Source organism: Branchiostoma belcheri, unplaced genomic scaffold (assembly GCF_001625305.1).
Source record: "Branchiostoma belcheri isolate BF01 breed outbred unplaced genomic scaffold, Haploidv18h27 scaffold110, whole genome shotgun sequence".
Classification (NCBI taxonomy): domain Eukaryota; kingdom Metazoa; phylum Chordata; class Leptocardii; order Amphioxiformes; family Branchiostomatidae; genus Branchiostoma; species Branchiostoma belcheri.
In genome coordinates this window covers 351,152-376,040 of record NW_017802492.1, presented here as the reverse complement: position 1 = coordinate 376,040, position 24,889 = coordinate 351,152, and the positions used below count along the sequence as shown (strand labels likewise).

Sequence of the window (24,889 nt, the reverse complement as noted above, 5' to 3'; positions counted from 1 at the left end):
GAAGGGCCCTTGGCTGATTTTTAGGGTACCACCCAGAAAATAAAAGGACTCATCTTGGGGCTTGTTTCTGCACTTTTAAATACCCAAAGTACAAAATACTGATTGAAATGTACTAATGTGAAGCAGTATGTGTCAATATCATAAAGATTACCTTATTCATAATATTTCCAGTTTTGATGCTCTGAAATCGCAGAAAGGAACAGAGAGGAACTGTAACATACAGTGTACTATATATATATATATATGACGCTGGATGGAAAGACTTCTTACGCTGCAAGTTCATGAACAAATTCTTTATTCATATCAATATAGTACATATCAATCACAGCATTTGAATCAAGGCACATGGGCAGATAAATTTGAATATTACACATTTTATAGGACATAACATGAAATTGAATCGCTTTGAATGAAGAGAAGGGCGTGCATCTGGTTCCTGAGTGGTACACATACTGACATAGTGGGCACGAATGTAAAATATTTCTGTTTTTCTCAGAACCTTCTCAGAACACTCACGGGAATGCGAATCAGGACATGTATACACACTTCTTTTTACAGACTGAGGTGCTGTTGCAATTGCATTTCCTTTTAAATGACTGGGTCCCTACATTCAGTAAAAAAGTTATTTTTTTTTCTTTCACCTCCACTCAAAGTGGCCTCACAAAGTCGAACAGGCCAACTGTGCTGAGCAGTATAAACTTTGGATAAACTTCTCACTGAAGTAATCTGTTGCATTTCCCTAGTCAGTGTGAAGTTTGAAACTGAAAGGTTCTTTTTTTCTCTTGTATCTACTCAAAGCGGCCTTACAAAGTACAACAGGCCAACAGTAGTACAATCATAGTGTGCAATTATTCCATTTTACACAGTGACACCCTTTTAACCTATGTTTGTTTCCCTTCTCGTCTTAACACTATCACATATAAAATCTACCGACTAATGTCCTCCTCCTTCTCCTCCTCTTTTTCTGGGGAGTCAGTTGCCTCTGTCTTTGTGTTACCCTGTTGTTCTGCTACACTCTTTTCAGGTTCACATGTCTTCTTTTCAGGTTTACACGGCGCTTCGGTGTATGCTATATCCGTTCGTCTGTAGAACAGGAGGTATGGGCTCAGCGTGTTCGTTTTTTCGGGGAGAAAGACCTCGGCAACCTCTTCTTCCGTTAGCACGGTTACGGTGCTGTCGTTGAACTTAATCCAGTGCAGGGAGTGGTCGTACTCGGCAAAGGCGGTCGCGAGCTGCTGCTCTCTCTCCGGTTGGCCGTTGGACGTTTCTAGGTCGACCACCTTGACGTCCTCAGTACCAGTTGTGTCGGTTTCTTCCGCGGTTGGGGATCCTGGGGGGCTACTGGAACTCTGCATCCAGAGGAAATAAAGAAGTGTGTAAGTTTTAAATAAAAAAAAGTCCCATTCCACTCTATTGCAGAGGATAGGGGTGGTGCCCATATCCATTTCTGTAGCCCTTGGGCGACACACAGTTGTCCAATGCACCACAGTAGGGGGCTAGTCCGCTGGTAGTGCTGTGTGTTTGACCTTCCCACACTCTTTCTCATACATGTATGTGCTGAGTGAAGAGAAAGAAGTGTGCAGAGAAAGAAGTGTGTACCATTTTTAAAATCTTTGGTATGACCCGGCCGGGGGGGTTTGAACTCACGACCTCCCGGTTACAAAGCGAGCGCTCTACCAATTGAGCTATTGCACCGGTTTTATATAGTCTAGGAATTTTACCACACCATGTCATACTAACTAAATTTGATGTAATACTGTTACTAGTAATTCATTTGTTGTTCACGGTAGCAAAAGTTTGCGGCCTGAGAAAAATGGAGGTGTTCACAAACTATGTTTTCACGGTGGTGGCAGGTGCAGAAAAAAAAGAAAGTTGGAGAATTATATAATGTCAATGGTAATAATAAGTTCACGATACAGAAGTGACTGTGAAAACTGTGAACATTAAAGTACATGTACCGCGAAAAAAATCAGGAATTACAGTAACTGAACAGTAGTGCATTTCCTCCACAATTAACAATGTGTTAAGGTTATATGGAGAAGGATTCTAAGGTTCCAATGCTTTACCAAAATACAAAAAAAATAATAATTCTAAGATGTGCATCTTGAATAAAGATATCATAAGGTCTCACCTCATCCTTCAGACAGCATTCCCTAATAAAGGGATAGTCAATGGGAGCCTTAACGTAGGCGACGTAATGCCCAGAATCAAGAGCACTGCCTTCATGTAGGATGATTCCATAGATCTCATATTTGTACAGCTTATTCGTACAGGCCTCGGTGCAGAACCTGTTCAGCTTGAGGTGAGACGGGGTGAGGATGGGAGAATGGATTTTGCTCATCGCTGACCTGTGGGTGAAAAAACAGTTTAGTGTAAGACTTTCAGGCATTTACAAAATTGCATGTTGGCAACCTTGCAATGTTGTCTGGGTGAAACTTTGACCACATAACATGGAAGCCAGTACTTGACGATGCCCGATGGCAATGTTTTCTTCGTTTTGCAGCAAAGATTTTACAATCTACGGAAGGTTTTAGGTGGTTTGGAAAGAAAAGGGGTATGTGAAATGGTCTTTTATGGTAATGAGTCCGGACTCGGTTCTTGACTTTTAATTTTTTTTTGGACTTGAACCTAAAAATTCTTACAAGTCCGAATCCAAGTCCAGTGAACCGGTATGCATCACTAGTTCACGGTAGCAAAATTTTGCGGTCTGAGAAAAATGGAGGTGTTCACAGAACTACATATTCACGGTGGTGACAGGTGCAGGAAAAAGAAAGTCCAGGAATTATTTGTTAACTACTGTAATGATAAGTTCACGATACAGAAGTGACTCTAAAAACAGTGAATATACATGTAAAAGTACAGAGAAAAAATCTGAAATTACAGTAGTATAACAGAGCATTATCTAGCACTACATCTCTCAGCAACCCTGACTTACCCTGTCAGATTATACTCGAACCTCTTCAGGTGGATAGTCAAGATCCTCGGCAGCTTTGCGAAGAAGACTTTTCTCTCCGCTTCTGACTGTGAGCCGCAATACTGGAACAAAGGTAGTACATTATTGTAATTCAATACACCTATCGGTGAATAGTTTCATCATGTTGGCAGGTCACTGAGTAAAGAAACTCTTTTTTACACAACCAAGTGTTTTATTCACAGCCAACATTTCTGTGACCGTCTGTCACCTTCCTTGGGGCAATTCTGACAGGTTCACATTGCACAGCACAGGTGTCGCTGCTGTAGATATGTAAATATTTTATGTTTGGGAATGCATCTGTAGCAGCGACACCTGTGCTGCAGTGCAATGTGAACCAGTCAGAATTGCCCTGAGGAAGGTGACAGACGGTCACCGAAACGTCAACTGTGAATAAAACACTTGGTTGTGTAAAAAGAGCTTCTTTACTCAATCAGTTTCACTTTTATTATCAGTCTAATCTGTGGACCAAGTGTGACCAATTGTCTGAGGAAACTTTTAGTGTATTCATATTCAAAGTATAATGTGCAATACATGGACATTAGTAGCTGGTAAGTGTTGTAAATCTAGCACCATGCTCATGAAAGAGATGTCTAAATAGACTTCACTCTGTTATATTTTAACTTCTATCGAAACAGCTTTTTGAATACTTCAAGCCAAAGATTTTTTATCGTACTGTCACTAACAAAAATGACAAAAAGTTAAACTATTAATTCAAATGGGGAGTCATTAAGAGTGCAGCGCACTCTCCCTGCTGTGTGTCTTAACCCAACTGAGGGGTGTTACGCAGTACCTGTTCAAGAGGACAAGAATTTCTAGAAGAACATGACACGCAAACTGTTAATACGTGTACTTCTGACACAGACACACAGCACTTTCATGTGCAGGGCTCGAAATTCATTTTTGGGAATAGGTGCACTGGTGCACCTAATCTAAAAAAAAATTAGGTCCACAAAAAATTTTTTGGGTGCACCATATGAAACAAAACCTATTTGCAGGTCTTACTGAGCTTGAATCTAAAATGAGAGCTAACTTTAAAATCTACAACAAAGATTTTATTATTTTTCTGATACTTGGAGACCAAGAATATCCGGTATATTATATTTCTAAGGTAAAAAATGCCTACAGAAATATTTGGGTGCACCAGTGCAACCACAGAAAAAAATTAGGTGCACAGCTCCAATTTTGGGTGCTCTAAGGTCACATGCACCCAGTATTTCCAGCCCTGATATGTGTACAGGCTGTGTTGGTACATTAAGTAGTACTTTCATTTGGATAGATGGTTCTTCCTTACTTCACACTTATATTTGTTTTCCCTGTCCAGCTTCTCTGCTGCCATGAAAGTTTCCAGTGACCACGAAAGGCTCACCACGTCTGCTTTGTCGTCGGCCTCTTTCTCTGGACTCACATCGCCTAAACAGATTGGGAAAAAAGTCAAATCAAATCAAATTTTATTCAGTAAGGCTCTCGCGGGCGAATACCCGAATTTCGTCCTTATTACATAGTACATAGAGCATTAAAAACAATGATTTGTGACACTCTTCATCAAGCACATGAAACAACATAGGCAAACACAATTAAGACGATTACATGGGCGAACATAGGCGAACACAATATTAAGACGATTACACAATTAAAATCTATGCAGTTACAATGTAAATGCACAATTATCACGAAGAATTTAGCTAGGTACATTGTACAATATATATACATGTAACACTACTGCTGGATTGTCTTGTTATAGAGGCGAACAGCTTAATGAAGGAATGAGTTGTTAAGTCTCTTAGTCCGGGCTTTAGGTAGACTGATTGTGCCAGAGTATCATGTAGATTGATCACTAAGAAGTGAGACTAAGAAGAAGTAGACTTTTCTTAGTTGTACTTGTACCTACTTGTGTGACAATGATAATGTATATACATGTACATGTATGTAACACTTTCTGTATAGTATTCTTTTGTTGTGACTTGTATTTAACCCGCTTCATTTTTTTCCTGATTTGTAAATCAACTCCAAAATTGGCCACAACAGTTAAAGGAAGTCCTTTCTCTTCAGAGTTGTTACAGTTTTTCCATCTATCAATATACAAAAATGTATATAATGCAGTGGTTTGATTAACAGTTTGAAATTCATTGTTTGAATTACAAACCAGCCTGGTATGTTGACTTCATGGCTCCTATCATAGCATTTGAGGCCATTATAGGACACCGAAGTCTGTTGTTTTTTTTCACCCTGTTGTTTCATATTTTTCCTGAGAAAAATCCAAGATCCAACAACTCAAATTGGTGCAGCCTTACAGCGTGCAAAATACCTGGTTGCTCAGTTGCCCTGGGCAACCAAATTTTACTTGGGGCAACCTATTTTTGAACCTAGGTAGCCCAGTGTGCTACCTGAATTTAAGAATGCCCTCCCCCCCTCAATCATGCCCACTTGGCACCACTGTATCTGGCAGATGCTTTTTCATTTTAGGTATTAATAGATATTACTAGTATTAGTTAACTAAAGGCTGTTAGAAATATTGTCAAAGGCTTATGTAACATTACTTAATTTGAGGAAAGTAGTAACTTATAGGTGGGGCAACCTAAAATTCTGATGGGTGGCGTCTGTGTGGTGTAGTGGATAGAGCGTCCGACTGTCAAGCAAGAACAGTCGTGTACGGACTTGCACCAAGTCCGTACGGACTTGCACCAAGACGTTGTGCCCTTGGAAAAGGCACTTAACACGCATTTCCCCCCTTAGTTAGAGGGTTCCTGGGCCCTACTAGGGTTTGGGTTGGCATTAGGAAGAGCATCCAGCCGTAAAAATCTTGCTTCAAAAAAAGACTTGTACCTGGAGCAAGCAAGTCTAACCCCGGGTTTGGGAAAAATGACGTTAAATTCGGATTAAAAAACCTAATTTTTGCCGTAGGTTGCCCACTGGGTAACCTGGTTCAAAAAAGTAGTTTGTACACTGCCTTACCTGTAGCTTGTTGCAGATCATCTGGCTCACGATTCATCTTGACTGGTAACGACAGATCCATAAATTTCTCGCGACGATGACTCTTCATCTCACATTGGAGACAGCTGGTTTCATATTCCAAACTGCCCTCGAACAAATCTTCCACAATGTTTGTTAACATATCTGCCTGCAGCATTTTAAAGTCCTGAAACATGGAAAATGACAGAATTGTAACTACTGTACTTGACTTGCCAATAATAGTTCTGTTCAACACAGAGGAAAAACAAGTCTCAAAAAATTTATGGTAGTAGATAGACAATACATTGTATATGAACATACACTAAGTTGGTAATACTAAAGTAACTGTACATTCTTGCACCAGTGACCTATATGAATTCTGAAATTTAGTAAGGCCACACCAATTTGATTTGTTGATTCTTGGATTCATTTCTTTCAGATTTGAAAAAAAAAAAAAACAGATTCGGGTTCTCAATCAACTCCGAAAAGCTCATATTTTGGCCCAAACAGTTGACGAAAGCTCCTTGTCTTCCTCATTGTTTTTCCATCTACCAAAAAAGTTCATTATTTGAACTATGAACCAGCCTGGTATGTTTACATTATGGCTCCTATCATTAGCTTTTGGGGCTATCATCAGAGGATGCCTAGGTCTGTTTTTTTTTTTAATGTTTACCAAAGGAAAACATATTGTCTTTGCTCTGTTTCTTCTTCTTCCATTCCAAACACTAACCTTTGACCTGGTCAATGACCTGAACCAGACTGTCTCTCACCATGGTAACTGTTGTTGGGTTACATAATGTTGCACTTTTATAGTAGGAGGGATTTAGACTCCTGTGACCATATACATGTATGTGAATGTGTTGAGTAAGAATTAACAGAGCAGACCATATGCGAAGGTAAACATTATGCATTTGCTTTTCAAATGTTACCTTTTTAGTTTGCTTCATTTTTTTTTTCGGAAAGAAATCAGAGAACCAACAAATCAAATTGGTGTGTCCTAAGTATGATTTATAAAGAACCTCTTCTGCCAGCTGAAGAGACTCTGGGCTGTCCTCTGTTGGGCTGGGGTTCTCTGGACCATCACGCACGTGACCGTTGGTACCATTGACGGACGGCTCTGTCTCCATTTTTTCCTCTGCACACTCTGCGGTCTTCTCATCCAGTTTGACTGTAGACACCTGAATGAATGAATGAATGAATGAATGAATGAATGAATGAATGAATGAATGAATGAATGAATGAATGAATGAATGAATGAATGAATGAATGAATGAATGAATGAATGAATGAATGAATGAATGAATGAATGAATGAATGAATGAATGAATGAATGAATGAATGGATGAATGGATGGATGAATGAATGAACGAACAAACGGTTTATTTGGATCAAGTCAAAAGTACATTGCAGCAGGGCTTGAAATACTGGGTGCACGTGCACCTTAGTGCACCCAAATTTTTAAGCTGTACACCCATTTTTTCCTGTGGGTGCACAAGTGCACCCGAATATTTTCATAGCTTAACGTATGTAACTGTATAGTCGTAACTAGTATACTGTATATTCTCCAGGTCATATTATCTGTCAGGTGTCAGAAAAATAATGGTGCACCCAATTTTTTAGGTTGGGTGCACCAGTGCACCTATTCCCAAAAACGAATTTTGAGCCCTGCAGCCATAGGTTGAATTGAGTACTTTTTACATACATATATCTAAAAACCGTTGGCATTATGCTCTAGACTTTACCGATTAGCACTAATATTATCTTTTCACAATTTTTTAATTCCACTATGTAAAACACACCTGTTGTGCCAGGGTGCCGTCCACCTGAGCTTCCATGTCTCCTGTACCATTTGTCAGCTTTGCCACCATGCCTGGGTCATCATCAGTGTGCCCATTGTGACCATTGACCGGCACGCGGGAGACTCTGTCGTTAGCACGTGGGGCTGTGTCATCAGCGTGACCACTGTGACCATTCACAGACGCGCGTGGGGCTGTGACAGTGTCGCTAGGGCTGGCGAATCTTGTGATCTTGATCTGATTGCGTGCGTGTCCCACGCCAAGCCTCTTCTTCTTCAACTTGGGAGGCTTTTCAACCGCCGGGGATCCCTGAACTGCGACACCATTGCTGGGTCGGCTTTCCTGTACGCCATTCTGTGCGTGACAACCATACTGTTAATCGTACAAAAAAGGTGCAAAACGAGCAAATATATACCGTAAGTTGCAAAAAAGAATTCGTAAAATGATACCAAAAAGACAAAAAAGCAAAAGAACTGAATTTGAAGACTAGTTTATTCGTCATACCATAGTCTGTTTCATTTGTTCAACCGCCGCGGACCCCTGAACTGCGACGCCATTGCTGGGTTGATTTTTCTGTACGCCATTCTGTGCGTGACACTTCTCGGGACGGGCGTCAGGCACGTATTTGATCATGGTGGCCTCCCTCTTTGACTGCTTTGCCGCCAATATGATATCCAGTTTCTCTCGCTGGCGTCTTATTTCTTCCCGTCTCCCAGCCTGGTACTGCAGGATCGACGCGTTTGCGTCTTGGAGCGACGAGAGCACACACCGCAGGAATTCCTGCGCGTCATGCTGCAGTGACCCGGCAAACTGTCCATGCGCCTCTCTGAGGGTGAAACAATGGACTTTTATTAACACAAGGAACAATAGCAAACTTAACACAAACTACATTAACCATCTATCTAGCACAGAACAAAGGAACAATGAAGTCCATGGTTGGTCTTTTCATTATACAGTACTAACTCAACAAAACTATAATTTTACTAGAGAAGTAACATTTGCAAAGCAAATGTATAATGTTTACCTTCGGACATGGTCTGCCCTATTAATTTTTTACTCAAACACATTCACATACATGTACTACGAGTATATGGTGACAGGAGTAGAGCAGACCATGAAATTGCAACATTATGTAACCCAACACCAGTCACCATGGTGACAGATGTCAACAAATCATGTCATTGGCCAGGTCAGAGGTTAGTGTTTGGAACAGAAGAAGAGGAAGAAACTGAGTAAAAACAATTTTGACGCTTGATTACAGAGTCATCGAGCAATCGCTATCACCAATAAGGGGGTATGGGGGGGGGGGGCAACTTGTAAAGGTGCGTATGCACCTGTTTTGCCCTCCCTTTCACTTTGTGAAAAATCCAAACAAACAAATATTAAGCAAAAATAAACAAATAAGACACAAATCGTAAGTGGTTTTAAAAACAAAAAAGGAACCAATACGAGTGATTGCCATGACGTCATGGCCAGCGAGCGGTAGGCAAAAAGCTTTTGACACTATGACAGTTGGCTGATTTGCGTGCCAATAATTTGCATATGTCCAAATAATTTGCATGTATATGATGTAACAAAGACAGTGATTGCTTGTATTCAGAGGTGATACTGAGCCAATGGTCAAAATGTGGTGTAATATGCAGAAGATGAGTGACTCACTTGATGGCGTCCAGGGTTCTAACGGGTTCGATCGCCAAGCGCTCTGTCCGAGCCTCGGGAGCTAGTATGTAATCCAGTTTTAGCGTGCCAACCTTCCTGAACAACTGTAAAAACAACATCATCATACAATAAGCAAACCAAGCTTACAGTGGACTTACAATCAAACCCACACACAAAAAAGCTTCACGTACGCGTATCACCATTTTATTCAAGTTGAACTGCAACAGCAATCAACAAAATCCTTTTTTTGCAGTGTTCTGCCATATTGAGGAATGTCAAAATTTTGTTCTGCAATTTGCAAATACTTTCTGCAAATATACAATCTTTTCTATAGCATTACATGTAACAGTAAGAAACAAGTAACAGTAGAAGCAAGATACATGTATGTTGTTTGTGCGGCACATCTGGGCAAAACTGTGGCCATATGCACAAGATCTAGAAATTGAACCTGTATTTTTTAAGTCTGCAAAATTCCAGGTTGCTTGATTTTTCTTCTGCAATATTGAAAATGGCTCTGCAAAATGCAATGTGGGTATTTCCAACACTGGCAATACAAATATTTATTTATTTATTGTTTATTTCAGGCTCAATGGCCCATAGCACAGACAGACAACATTACACAAACACATCTAAAATAAAACATCTAAATGGGTATAAGTAGATAAAAGACTGTCGAGCCCTTACGATGGGCGGACCAGTCTACAGTAGTGGCTCCAGAATGGGCTAGAGCAAAAGGTCTCCGAGCAGAGCAGCAGTTTGACAATTGCGTTCTCAGACGCTAAGAGACGCGAAGCAAAAGAGCACAACAACTTCCGGCGCCTGGCGTCAAACATGTCGACACGAGTCTGTACAAATAGGTCGCTGTTACTAGTACTCCTAGGCTGAGACAGTAGGATTTTAAGACCATCGTGATAAGCAACTCGTAGCCTATGAATGTTTCCTGCTCTGTAGCTGGACCAAAGCTGAGCACAATACATTGCACTGCAGTGTGCTATGAACAGAGTGCGTTTCACCGCATGAGAACAGTGACCAAATCTGCGGATAAGTGATAGAGAGCAGGCAGCAAATTCAGCTGATGCTGTGCCCCACACATTATAGAACATGTATATTGCCATCTAAACAAAGACAAGGGAGTACTATGCCTTTGCCAACATTTGAGCTATTGACAATCACATCACAATAACATACTTTCAGCCGAACCATACAGTTATAATAACAGTGTACTTTTCACAATGAAACAAAACTGATTTGGGAAATAGTTTTAACCTAAACTGCTGCTGTTAAAACCGTAAGGCCACACCAAGTAAATTTTATGGATGACGTCTGCGCGCATTGATTTTGGCCTGTTCCTAGAAAAAAAAAAGAAATTCTGCTTCCTGTCACCATGTATGACCAAAGAGTGCCACAAATCGTCAGATTGACGTGAAACCCGTAACGCGAAAACAGGACAGGACAACTGCATGTTCCACCTGATTTATTGCTGTTTTGATGATGAATAAAAGACTTTTTGCTTGTTACACTGTGTCACCTCATTCAATTTGTGTCCTAACATTTGTCGTCTCTTAGTATATTTCTGATCTACATGTAGGCCAGTTGTTTTTTAGGGCCCTTGTTTTTTTTTTGCCCTCTCGCATTAGATTTAGGGTCTCCAAAGGACGTCAGTGTTCTCGCCAGGCCTTTTGAGCATAGCGGGCCGCTATGCTGTGAATTTGTTCCGCTACGCTGTAATTTTGCCGCTATGCTGTGTTTCCGACCAGCGTAGCGGGATTTTCAGTTGATGTTTACCCTTTTGATCTCGGCTACCGTCGTAATAATCCTTGCTTTAAACTTGATAAAAATAATGTCTTTGCTCTCGGCACAATGAACATCTCATAGAAGGCAGTTTCAAGTGACAAAGAAGTGATTCACAACCTGCTGTGAGTTAATTAATCAAACCCCACAAATTGGCGGCGATAGACGGGCGTGACATATGGGCGTGAGATTCAGGCCGAGGAGCGGCTCGGGAGCAGCCGGATCGCTAAGTTTTGCCTGTACGTACAATGTTCGAAGCTCAGTGCTCGGAAACAAACATTATCACTTACATCAGTACCTAGTCTTTGAGATTTCTTATCAATTACACCTAAAAACTAGCAGAAATACCCAAATTTTGTGAGGTAAACAAGTACCGAAACGAGAACTTGAAGTACCTGCCCTCCCTCATGCTTGCCGGGAACATGACGGGCGGAAATAAATCTCTAATCGCAGAAACCTGGGTGCCATTATGTACGCCACTCAACAGCATACATCCTTTATTGTTGTCCAAACATGTCCATTTTTTTGGCTGGATCGTCTTGCATGGAGAAATTTACCGAAAAATCAAACAGACAGCGCTAACAGGACAACGCTCGGCCATGGGCGGCATGCTTTGGATAAGTTCATTTCAAGGGACCAAGATGTCTCAACTGTAATGTTGTCTACCTTTCAACATCTGTCAATAAGATTTTAAATTCAAAATCTAAGCATTAAAATATAATTATACCATGTTATTCCTGCAAAATATCGTATTTCTTATAATTTGACAAGGGCTTGAACTGTTTCCAAGAAACTTTCCCCCTGCTTACAGAATAGACTCTTCCAAGATGGCTCGCACGCAACACATGTTAGAAATTGACACAGCTGGACGGAAGCCGCTTTTACTGTGTTTTCCCTCAAAATGTTCTTGATTTCGTCGGTAATATAGCTCATTATCAAGTAATTCTACCATTTTACCAATATAATTTACTAATGACATGGGGAATCACAGCGTATTTACCAACTGAGAACCTCTTGCTGACTGCCGATGTTTGTGTTGACAGATGAAAGAAACCCTTTGAACTATGCCGAGGGTTGGGCCAATTTTGACTGTGTCGCAAAGTTAAAATATCAGAACAAATTCTAAAACATGATACAAGTGTACTCCTGTAGTTTCCTTTTTGAAACATTGAAACATGCATAACAGATTTATAATCATGTCAAAATGATTCCTAAATATTTAGTTGTACAATATAAAAAAAAAGTATTTTGCCAAAGACCTATACCAAGCATAAGTAACTCCATTTATTATGACCCTTCATGAATTTGGAAATAGATTTTGGCTTTAAAAAAAGCTGTAACAAAGGTGAAAACTTTTTCAAAATTTGACCCTCAAAATGCAGGAAATGGTGTTTCAGAGGGTTATATATTTCAAAATTTTCCGGGGGAGGATACCCCCGGACCCCCCTACATTACTCGCGCCTTCGGCGCTCGATGTGCGGCTTGACCCGCAACCTGGCCCCCTATGCTGTGAAAAAATCCTGGTGAGAACACTGGACGTCATCCATAAAATTTACTTGGTGTGGCCTAATGTAAGATTTCCATTTATTCCTAGTGCTGATCAAAAGAAAATAAACCACATACCCGACACAACTCGTTGAGCAGACTGAACTCTGACTCTGAGAACTGTAAAGGAAAGCCAAACACATATTCTTACACTTCATGCTTATTATTACTAGGAGTCTAAAAATAACATCATACTCTCACCTCTCGAATAAAAGTACCCCCTGGAATAAAACGTACCCCCCCCCCGGACAAATCTTCATAATGTAATAAAATTACCCCCTGGAAAATGTGAAAACCGACATGTTTTCCCCGAATTTTGCCGATAATGAAAAAAGAAATAAACGTACCGTCTAAAATAAGAACGTACCGGACGGATTTTGAGGCGAAAAAAAAAAACGTACTGGAACGTTTATTCGAGAGGTGAGAGTAGTGCTGCAGTAGTATTCATTTTATCAGTTATTCTTAATCTTAGAATAGAAGCCCATCCTTCTTCATCTAGTAGTGGCCTAAGCCTTAGAATTTGAGAATTCATGTTAACATGAAAACATGATGTACAGTACTCATGTAGGAATAAATGCAACAAATCTAACTTATGATCAGCATAACAAACAATAATGATATTCCAGTACCAATTTAACAATTTCCTATATATGTAATTTTTCTACTATAGATAAACAGGGCTTGAAAGTAATTTTTGGGAATAGGTGCACCTGTGCACCCAACCTTAAAAAGTAAAGAATATCAGCAAAAACTAATTATGTTTCATTTCTGAAGTACTACAACAATAATTTTATCCTTTTTCTGGAACTTCAATATCAAGTTGAAGAATATGCAGTATACTACTATACATTTAACATCTTTACATACATAAACCTACAAAAACACTTGTGCGCACTGTACACCCACAGAAAAAAAATTGGGTGCACAGCTCCAAATTTGGGTGCACTAAGGTGCATATGCACCCAGTATTTCGAGCCCTGATCAAGTATTAAATGAAGTAAATAATTGCTATGTAAATTCAAGACCTACTTTGCGTTTCAATGCCTTGTCGAAGCGCGCGCGAGCGTCAACGTAGATATCTCTCAGATCTCCCTGCAGGTGCGCCAACCTCAGTGCGAATTGCGGAGTATGGATCAGGATCTTAGACGAGAAAAAGGCTACTGTTAACTTGAGTTAGTAACTCCAGCTCTAATTTCTTTGTACAGTTTTTTTATTTTATTTTATCTACTAGTATGTCAGCTCTCACTCAGCATTAGCAGCCGGACCGCCTAGACAGAACGCTGTCAGAGTTTTGCGCTGAGGAAAGAATTAACTTCATGTTTAAATCTCTGTCTGTCCCTGATCTTAGCGATCTCCCTCGGAAGACTGTTCCAAAGTTTAACAGTTGTTGGTACAAAGGTTCTCATATGATTGTTGGTGTGGGAGACAAGGACCACCAGAGTGTTTTCGTGATGGGATTTTGACTGGCGTGTCACCCGCCGCACCTCTTTGTGTTTAGGAACAAGATCAATTAGTAGGGCTGGTGCCTCTCTGTGGTACATACGGTGGAAGAGAGTCAATATGCCAACTTTCCTGCGTGGTCCAAAGGTTTGATGCGTGCCTTGGACAGACCAGCTGAGGAAAGTTTCCTGATTTTCAGGGCTCTCCTTTGTATAGAGTCAAGCCTAGCTAGCTCGGTTTCGCATGCAGACAGCCATTTCTCTTGGCATGTATCAATAGTAACAAAGTAAGTACTCTTCTACATTTCCAAGTATGTTATTAGGCCATGTTGATTTGATTATATGGATGACATCCTCCGGGAGCCCCAAAACTGATGCGCGCGTGCGAATAAAAAAAAGTTTTGCAAAAAAAAAAAGTTGTTTTCATTATGAAATCTACGTGGTCATGAGGGTTGAGCAAATGGCACAGAATATGGTTTGGCGAATAATCTAGTCTTCAAGTTCATTTCTTTACAATTTCGTATTTTTTCATTTGATTTTGGCATTCTACGACATTGGTATAGTTTTTATTAATTTTTTTGTAACTTATGGTATATTTTTGTATGATTTACAGTATGGTTGAAAACTTTTTTTTTTGGAAACGGCCGAAAATTCATGCGCGCGCGGATGTCATCCATATAATCAAATCAACATGGCCTTAGTTAACACAATCACACTAGAAGCTTTATACATAGCCTCAATGCTATGTACTCTTTGATACATGTACATGTACATTGTAATGTCAAGTTTTGCCATTTCTATCATGACTACCTCAAGCACATCATTTTAATTAACAAACATACCATAACAATATCTAAAGTGAAACCTGTACATACATGTCCATAGAAATGATGTTTTACAACATGAGACTTACCTGCAACACTGAGTTCATGTAGCATGTGTTATGCAGGTTAAACAGTCCTACAAACGGGACAAACTCGCCGTATCTGTAGGTACTCATCACTGTACGGACATCACACTTGGACGGGGCTGTCGGCACATCCAGCACTACTGAGGGGCTGTCACTGTAGACAAGACAGTACATTATGGGTAATTGTTAGTAATATTGTACAATTGTACTACAATCTTTAACATGTCATGTTACATTTGAGTGCTGAGAATATTGTTGTCCTTTTCCATGTCTCTTAGTCTTACTACAGTTTCCTTTAGCATGGTGACAAAACAAAAAGTTCTACATGTACTGTACACTATCAGACTGCATGTTATATAACTTATACTGTATTGGGAGACATGCTTTCAAAGAAATTTGATGCAACAAGCCTGATAAGTATAACTTGGTTGGTCTTTCCAACACACTGTAAAAAAAATTAAACAATATTTTGGGGGCTAATTCAGCTAAATGTAAACATCCTCATTTTTTCACATGTCAAAGATAAAACTAGATACATGTATATTTACCACTAGTTCTAGTTGTAATTTGACTGAATTTTACTAGTATCTCCTACTGAATTATACAAGTTATCTTCTACTTCTACTGAATTTTACTATTACATGTATCTTCTACTAGTACTAGTGAATTTTACTAGTATCTCCTACTCCTAGTGAATTTTACTACCGTAGCATGTCCTACAGTACTCCTAGTGAATTTTACGAGTATCTCCTACTGAATTTTACTAGTATGTCCTACTCCTACTGAATTTTACTACTCTCCAAACAGAGGTTGTGGGGGCCTTTTTATATATGGCCTTTTTTTTGTCGCTACCCCCTCCACGGTGGCCACCTTCTCTGGCTAATGGATACTGCCTGGCCAATTTGATACTGTCTTTTTGCCACCGAAAGGGATCTGCTTGGAGATTAGAACTTTACTACTCCTATCTCCTACTCCTACTGAATTATACTTAGTATCTCCTACAGTAGTACTCCTACTGATTTTACTAGTATCTCCTACTCCTAACCCTACCAGATGGCCAGAGCTGGCACTACGTCCTGTGTGAACTGTACATCTCGGCTAACAGGTACCAGGGCGGCTTCCTGTGCCTGTTCTGTCAGGCTTACACTGACACTGAGGGGTCTGTGTGATACAACAGATAAACCTATCAGATTTGTAGTCTATCTAATGTCCTTGCATTTTTGATCTAAGGTAGACATGACTTTCAATATGATGGATACATGTAGTAGTTTTGACAAAGACAGTGCAATACACCTTTCCTTTCAAAATTTCATGTCCTCCTATACTACCTATGAGTACCCTTTGCTGACCATGTCTGAAAATCAGCTACTTACTCTGATGTCCCGATTAAACGTACCGGTACGTTTATTTTTTTCGGCCCGAACGTCCACCCGGTACACTCTTATAAGGGACGGTACGTTTATTAATTTTTGGGGAAAAATTGTCCATACGTACCGCACCATCATGCAAGTGGCCGGCGGCCGCAAAATTCGGCAACACGTCACAGATAAATATTTGGTCCATGATAGCGGCATTTCCCATGAATATAATGTATATTATTTATTTTTCGCCTGCTGTCCATTTTTAAGTCCCAAAACGTCTGAAAAAGCAAAAATTTGCCCACAAAACCGAAGGGGAAGGCGAGTAGCTAATCGACGTATTTAGCACATGGTGGCCGCAAGTCCTTGTCAAAATCAGCAACGCGGCAGAAAAATGCCTGGTCCATTTTAGCGATATTTACCATGAAAAAACGTATGTGGTTTATTTTCCCTCTGGTGTTAGTTTTTAGGTCCCGAAACCCCTAAAAAAGTAGAAATTTGCCCACAAGACGGACGGCCGACGTGGGGAGGGCGCCTAGCGCCTGAGCAGCATGACCCATAAAAAGTCAAAGGTCATAGGGCACCCATATTGCGCAATCACCGTAAAAGCGCCGATTTAGCTAATTTTAGGGCTTTTAAAATTGATACAATCACATTATCGATTTTTAAAAAAACAATGAGATGGAAACCAATCAAAATTTTATGCTGAATAATATTTTTTTCTTCAAAAGTTTTTTTCTTCAGAAGTTTTTCTTCTTCAGAATCCAGACTTTGACCAGACTAGACAATGTACCATACCAAATAATTATTATGTTGAAATGGATTTTGTTGTACATATACTCATTAAACCCCTATATTTGTACTTAATTGGGCTTGATTTTCTATCTCTTAAGTTAGTCAGATTTTCAACTCAAGTTGCAGGAGAAGGCTTAGCAAAGTGCATTTCAGAAGTGTAAAATGCAATAGCTTCTCCTACGGATTTTGTATTTCCCCAAAACAAGTATAATATATATATACTCATTAATTAAAGTGATATATACTCACTAATTAAATGTAACAGTGAAAGATTTGCCCATATATTGGTATTGAAATAAAGAGCACATTTTAGTATCATGAACACACAGTTCACCTGTCAATTTGGTCATTTTCCGGGGGGTACGTTTATTCCGGAGGGTATGTTTATTAGACTTTGAAGATTTGTCTGGGGGGTATGTTTATTCCGGGGGGTATGTTTATTAGGGACATGAGAGTAAGTACTCCTGAACTTTTAGTTCTCTAACTAATTTTGCCACTAATGTATACTGTATTCTGTACTCAGTAAGTAAGTAGTTTGCTGTATTCATAATGTATTCTGTTTATTTATACATGTAGTTAGTTTTTTTCAATATTAGTTGTAGTAGTAGACTTGTGTACTTTTTGTAGTCAATAAATAATCTGTAACTTCAGAGTCTAAATTTCAGCATGTTGACAACTTCAACCAATTAAATCACACTTGAACTAGAGAAGTAATTACATTTGCAAAGCAAATGCATGATGGTGTGCTCTGCTAATTCTAACTCACACACATTCATAATCATATATAAGGTCAGACAGGAGTCTAAATCCCTCCTGCTATAAAATTGCAACATGATGTAACCCAAGACAAGTTACTATAGTAACAGACAGTCTGGTTCAGGTCATTGACGTCATTGTTTAGAGAAGAAGGAGAAGAAGAAACATAGCAAAAACGATATGTTTTCCTTTGGTAAACATAATTAAAACTTCTCACCTCTCTACGTGAGAGTTCTCGGGCTTCTCAGCGACGGATGATGAATCCGTACCCTTCACTTCAAACAGCGGGTAGACCGCGGTCGGTCCCCGTGTTGACGTCACTCCAACTGAAGAGGAGTCGTCCCTCCTCCTGGATGACAGGCTCAGCTTGGATCGCTTCCTGGGAGGAGCGTCCATGTCCTGCTGGCCTGATGTGGTGCAAACTCTATGCTCCTCTACCATATTCACTGCAATTGCAAAGAATCCGGGCTTGAAGTGGCCTGCATGGGGGGTCCTGACAACGCTCTACGCTAAATTTTAAGAGCTGGCTATGTATTACGCCGAATTTAGGAATCCACTTGATTTTGCTCTACGATAAATTCCAAGTGGCTACAATACAACGCTATACGTTCCATCTACACTCTACGTAGAATTAATACGGCCGATTAGTATTTACACTCGACGGAAAAGGGCATGCGGGCCCCCTTTTTTGGCATAGTATACACTGATACAACTGTACCACTCAGACTTTGAGAAGTATGTACCATACTAAAAACTGTTCAGAAACCATTAAACTTTTCTACTTCATAGGTGGTAACACTAACAGTGATTGTAAATGTGAATGCAGCACATAAAAATCCACATACACACACATGATTGCACATGGTGCAGGTAGACACCAGAATTACCTGCACAGCCCTAATTTTACCTGCACAAATTAAGGTACATATGCACCCAGTATAATTCTCGAGGCTGCCATGACAACATTTTAATTTTTATATGAAGTGCCAATCATTGACCTGAAGTTATAATCCACAGCCTTTGTCAATAGGCTAGTGCCTGTTAAAAAAAATACTTTCAAGTGAACTTGTAGAAGGGGTAAGAAAAAAGATTATAGATTGGCTATCAGACCACCCAGGACTGCAAATTATAAACAGCTGTTTGTCACCATAACCCCGATATCATTTTCAGTCATATGTAAAAACTCCCAGAGCTGGCAGCGTACTATGTGAGCATATGCAGAAATTTGATGCTGTACGGACTACGTAGACCCATGAAAGTGGACATCCTACTATTCCTAGGACCATTTTGATACGTGGTAAAGACAGGATGGAACAAAACAGCTCTAAGGTAGGCAACGTTACTCGGTACATGTCCACCAAAAGTTAAATAAAAGTTCGCTCATATGTGGAGCAAGATTTTTTGGGGTCACACACCCTCCCAAAACCACGCGAGTCGAAACTACGATCATCCCGTATTTAAAGGTAAAATAGCCCCTCCACAAATGGATTATAGAGAAACTAGATAGCGCTGTAAACTCTTAATACCCCTTACCTCGTGTACAGGCTGTCAAATGTGGAAGTTATTCGGGATTACGGGTCGTATTTTGCCAATATTCGATGCTCTTCTCCAGTCACAACACAAATTTTACCGCCATTTTTCTTTCATTTCGCTGATAGGCATGCCGGGATATTTCCCAGACTGTACCATCGTGTCAAAGTAGGGGGTAGAAACGTAAACAAAAAAACCAGACAAAGCCTTAAAAAACTTAATATTTGCACATAAGTGTGAAGTATTGGGACAAAGAGCTAGCAGGCCAATAAAGAATTACAAAATAGCATCGGTTCTTGACATAAAAGTCAAATTGGTGACGGTAGACCTTTTAGTAGGCCCCTAAAACACAGTGGACAGCAGAGCATCATTACAAAGGTGGGTACTGAAAACTCGTATTCAAACTTTACTTACTGAAGCTTTAAGGGTCAATTTTAGTTGAAAACAAGAAATCTTCGACTTCTACAGATTATGGAATGGCATGTGATTGTCTTTCAAGCATGTAACAGTGGTAACAAAGAGCAAAATCTACGAAAACCTTAATAGTTATACTTAACTTAATGTTCAGTGCAGGAAGCCTTGAAACTTTTTTTTATGAAAGTTCATTGACCCACCGTGCTATCACTGAGTCTGCATCTTCAGTTAATATTCATCTCAATTCAACAAATGAAGGATTCAACATCAATTCATATGCATGTAGCGAAAACTAATCTAATTAAAAGTTACTTAAACTCTACCTCAGTATACATGTAACGTTAGATCTTGTCGTCAGCCGGCATAGCACAAGTAAACACACCTTCTTTCTGTGCGTTTTGTACCATTTACCTCATGTCTTCTTTGTGATCTTTAGTGTTTTGTTTTGATACCTGTATCAGTATTAAGATCAAGTCAGTGTCTTGCGACTCTCCAGGAAAAGAAGTGACGTTTTGCGTCGTTCTAAGTCAAGAAGACCTTAGTATCACATTGGTGACGAGATAGAACATGCGCCTACGGCCACCGTACGTACGTAGTAATTAAAAAACAACGCCCTAACAGGTGATACCGACATATCTGTTTAATGAGATTAACTTTGTGAAAAACTTACCTATGGTCTTAATGGAGTCGTCCTCCATACTCAAGGCGTGGGCCCACAAGAAGTCCAGGTCTTCCTCCGTCTCAACAGGTAGGCAAACGCATGCACAGAAAGCGCGGACGAACGCCTTACCAACAGGCTTACAGATGTGTTTCTGCAGCCATCGCTTTATTATTTGGAGTCTTTTACACCTCCATCGTTTCCCCATCTTGGGGGGAAAAGTAGAGACCCTACGGTCTCAAGTTAGATCACGACGAAATTGACGACGAGAAAAAGTCGAAAATTCACCTTTGGAAGCTTTCGAATAATACTAAACGAAGAGCGGATAAAACCACGTCTGTCACTTAGTGTAGGTTTTCGAAAGTGAAGTTCGATCCCGATGTTGGCGTGAAACATTGTTCTGGAACAATCGTTCATTGTTACCAACTGTCTCTCATCCATTGTTTTGATGAGTACCCGTATGTGTGACCTGTTAGCTGCTGAGTTCAAGGAACTTAGGGTCTATCTCTCTTTATGACGTCATAATGTTACACAATGTCCCCAAGTGAACTTGTGGGGTCGTGTGGCGTAACGGCAGAGTTCTCGGCTCGGAACCAAGAGGTCCCGAGTTCGAATTTGTGCCCTTGGCTTTCCTTACTTAACTCAGGTTTCCTTACTTAACATGGCTTTCCTTACTTAACCCAGGACAGGTGAAACTGAGCATTGTCTATTGTACTCTGTGTTGGTAGTGGCATAAAAATTAAAAATAAAAAAAAAACAAATTGAGTGTACGATGTGCCGTCACCATGTTTTGTGTTAAATGTTGGAATAAATAAAAGGGTGAACATGTATTGGGGAAAGTTCGATTTTGAGTTCTATCTCCTATCCCTCTATCTCTACCCCTCTATTTCTATCTCCCTATCCCTATCCCTCTATCCCTATCTCCTATCACTGTATCCCTATCCCTATCCCTCTATCTCTACCCCTCTATTTCTATCTCCCTATCCCTATCCCTCTATCCCTATCTCCTATCCCTCTATCCCTATCCCTCTATCCCTATCCCTCTTTCCCTATCTCCTATCCCTCTATCCCTATCCCTCTATCTCTGCCCCTCTATTTCTATCTCCCTAGCCCTCTATCCCTATCTCCTATCCCTCTATCCCTATCCCTCTATCCGTATCTCTCTATCCCTATCTCCTATCCCTCTATCCCTATCCCTCTATCCCTATCCCTCTATCCGTATCCCTCTATCCCTATCCCTCTATCCCTATCCCTCTATCCGTATCTCTCTATTCCTATCCCTCTATCCCTATCCCTCTATCCCTATCCCTCTATCCCTATCCCTCTATCCCTATCTCCTATCCCTCTATCCCTATCCTTCTATCTCTATCCCTAACGCCTGCAAAGGATGCTAGCCTGTTTCGCCGCAGCTAGGGCAAGACGTACACGTGGTAGAACTACACGTGGTTATATAGAAGTCTCTGGAGCCACGTGACTAGGAAGTCATTGAAGGTCCGGACATTGCTTGTACTTTATTTACTGTAAGCATGGAGGCGCACTGGTTCGTCTGTATCATACTCTCCAGCTCTGTTCTGTGCTCCACCGAAGCAGCTCTGTCAAAGAAGGTGACATTTCCCTGATATTTCTTTTAGAAAAGTACAGTAATTGTGGTGAAAACAGTACAGTTATTGTAGTGAAGGAGGCAAACAGGCCAGTCAAAGTTTAAGCAGAATTTTAAGCCGCCAGCTACAAATGTACGTCGACGTACAGTCTACCACCTAGGCGAGACAAACCATATGAATCATGCTCACTGCTCAATTATGGTATGACTTAACCAGGCGCACGTCTTTCTCGTTCTTTCATGTCCATTTCAAACTCAAGTTATCCTCAAGTGACCATTCTTCAAGAGGTGAACTATGCATCTGCCAATTTCGTTATGTACCATATTGCCGGTGTCTATATGGACTGACAACTAAGATAAATACGGCATTACTACGAGAAGATTTTAGAAGTATATTGAAACATACAGTTTGAATACATCTGTCCTCCGTACCGTAATGTTCGTTCAGATGCGATCTTGGGTAGCGGAATTTTCTACAGTTCTACTTTTCTACTTGTGACTTATTTTTGCTTGTCCTTATCGGTCAAACCATCCTCATATCCTGTACTTGTTGGTATATCTATCGCGCGCGCCCCTGTCATGTTACCGGCACATGTGTTACTGTTCTCACGGTGTACATAGACTATATAGAGACAGTACATACCCATGTAGTGTAGTGATTACGAATTACGCAAAATTTTCACCGCGGACTACGAATTATGTTAAAGTCTCAGAGCTGATTACGACTTCACGCTTTGCAGCTAATGTGCTATTACGAATTACGTTGATTTTGGGGAGGCTGCCTACGCATTACGAAGACTAAAAATTCTTGATTACGCCTTACGAAAAAGCCATGCAGGCCCCCAGTACAGGGTCCGAGAAGGCGCTGGCCCTAGCCCGGTGGCAGTGCGCGCGATAGCGGAAATGCCCTTTGTGTGTAGGTTTACCAAAAGGTAACTTAGCTCGGGAAATACATTAAAGAATGTTTAAATCTAAGAGACTGCATGTTAGACAATAGTTAAACCTCAAAATGTTACCGTTGACATATATTCTGATTCTGTGTGTAGTTTGCTGCATACATATATTCTGTAAGTAGGATGACTTTATTCATACGTGTATTTAGTTTTGTTCGATCTTAGTTGTCGTAGACCATACGAAAACCCATGCACTTTTGTCGAGTCAATAGAGAACGTTATAAACGTTAATGTTAGGCCACTGGAAGTACATTTTATGGATGACATCCTCTGCAGACTCCAAATCTAATGGGAGCGAGCGAAAAAAAATAAGGCGAGCCGAAAAATACAAGGTTCCTACATTTTCAAATTTTGACTCAATCATTGTACAAATGGTTTTTATTCAGTGGGAACATCACATATGCACAGCCAGCATCACATGTCATTGCACCAAATAAAGTAAGAAACAAAACATTAAGTCAGAGTCTTTTCTTGTCTCCTCTCTTCAAAGTTATCTGCCATCCACCTTTTCCGGCATGGCAGCAGACATCTTTGCCCATTTTTGGCATGTTGACCACTGTCAGAAGGCAACAACATTTCTTGTGTTTTTTTTTTCAAAAAAAAACAGGCGAAAATTAACGCGCGCTGATGTCATCCATAAAAATTACTTGCTGTGGCCTTAGCGTACAATGCAAGCGCTCAACGGGTTGGTAGCTTACGCAAGTCGCAAACATGTTCTTATTTCGCTTGCTGAATTGATTTAACAGTTTTCTGAGAGAGTATTAAAACGTTTGTTTTCACATCTTCTGCAGCCTGGGTCTGTTGCCAAACGCCAGTTTCAAGCCGGAGATATTTTGGGGCAACATGGTACGTCTTCTGCATTGCTCTTCCTTACCGCATGGCGGCGCTAAGTGCATTTATGTTTGTCTGTGTGTGTGTGTGTGTGTGTGTCTGTGTGTGTGTGTGTGTGTCTGTGTGTGTGTCTGTGTGTGTGTCTATGTGTGTGTGTGTCTGTGTGTGTCTGTGTGTGTGTGTGCGTGTGTGTGTGTCTGTACATGTGTGTGTCTGTGTGTGTGTCTCTCTCTGTGTGTGTGTGTGTGTGTGTGTTTGTGTGTGTGTGTGTGTGTGTGTGTCTGTAAACATGATAACTCGAGAATGTTTGTATGTATTGTCTTTATATTTGGTCAAGTGGGTAGACCTCGAAATGATAAGATTTTTGGACCCTGGCGGATTGTTATAGTACTGCAGCGGAAAGTCCGGTTTATATATCTCACGATCCAGTTTTTGAAGTGTTTAATCATTGTTTTTTTTTTATTCATCAAAACATGAAAACATAACAAGGACAGTGTGATGCTGCACTCAACTTAACAACTTATATTAACAGCGCCACCCAACAAAAAAGTACAATAACATTTAAATATTTGACAAAGTTGACATATCTGTGCGCCGTAGTCCCACCACCCCAAGACATTAAAATGTTAATACTAACAAAGTTATTTGTAAGATAAAATTACGTGGTAACCTCCTATATCTCATTGGCGGAAAAACATCCGCCAATCAGAGCTAGGAGGAGAATTTAGGCCCATTAACACATGTAGTATTTGGACCTCTATATCTAATTGACTGTTAAAAACAGTCAAGCAGTGTTAGAAGCGCTTGGTATCTCCAATTAGCCTCCTGTGCAGGCCCCGCGGCGGTGGAGAAGAGTTTTTAACGCGTTATTTCAATATAGCCGACCATTCTACATAGCCGACGAGAGAAGGTTGCTTTCCGCCCACGGGGT

The 24,889-nt window shown here is 40.4% G+C and overlaps 2 protein-coding genes across 4 annotated transcripts in view; one reads left to right on the top strand and one right to left on the bottom strand.

Moving 5' to 3' along the window:
- Positions 1 to 285: 285 nt before the first annotated feature.
- LOC109487160 (ubiquitin carboxyl-terminal hydrolase 1-like) lies at positions 286 to 20,929 on the bottom strand. Of its 3 annotated transcripts, none has more exons than XM_019791156.1 (14): positions 20,587 to 20,929; positions 18,190 to 18,418; positions 15,067 to 15,217; positions 13,744 to 13,854; positions 12,793 to 12,834; positions 9,379 to 9,482; positions 8,224 to 8,545; positions 7,723 to 8,091; positions 6,943 to 7,101; positions 5,927 to 6,110; positions 4,266 to 4,384; positions 2,936 to 3,036; positions 2,132 to 2,348; positions 286 to 1,349 (listed from the first exon to the last, which is right to left on the bottom strand). In XM_019791156.1, exons 1-14 carry the CDS (start codon positions 20,780 to 20,782, stop codon positions 927 to 929), a joined length of 2,727 nt encoding a protein of 908 aa, XP_019646715.1. In that variant the 5' UTR covers positions 20,783 to 20,929; the 3' UTR covers positions 286 to 926. The 3 variants fall into 3 exon arrangements, with proteins under 3 accessions (XP_019646715.1, XP_019646699.1, XP_019646706.1); XM_019791140.1 differs by lacking the exon at positions 20,587 to 20,929 and adding an exon at positions 19,506 to 19,641; XM_019791147.1 differs by lacking the exon at positions 20,587 to 20,929 and adding an exon at positions 19,506 to 19,641 and having other exon boundaries at positions 7,723 to 8,073.
- A 1,165-nt stretch (positions 20,930 to 22,094) lies between these two features.
- LOC109487104 (CUB and sushi domain-containing protein 2-like) overlaps positions 22,095 to 24,889 on the top strand; it is a 64,381-nt gene continuing 61,586 nt past the window's right edge. The window contains exons 1-2 of the mRNA XM_019791077.1: positions 22,095 to 22,178; positions 23,919 to 23,973. Of these exons, the coding sequence (XP_019646636.1) occupies positions 22,101 to 22,178; positions 23,919 to 23,973 (133 nt within the window). The 5' untranslated portion in view covers positions 22,095 to 22,100. The remainder of the gene's footprint in view (positions 22,179 to 23,918; positions 23,974 to 24,889) is intronic.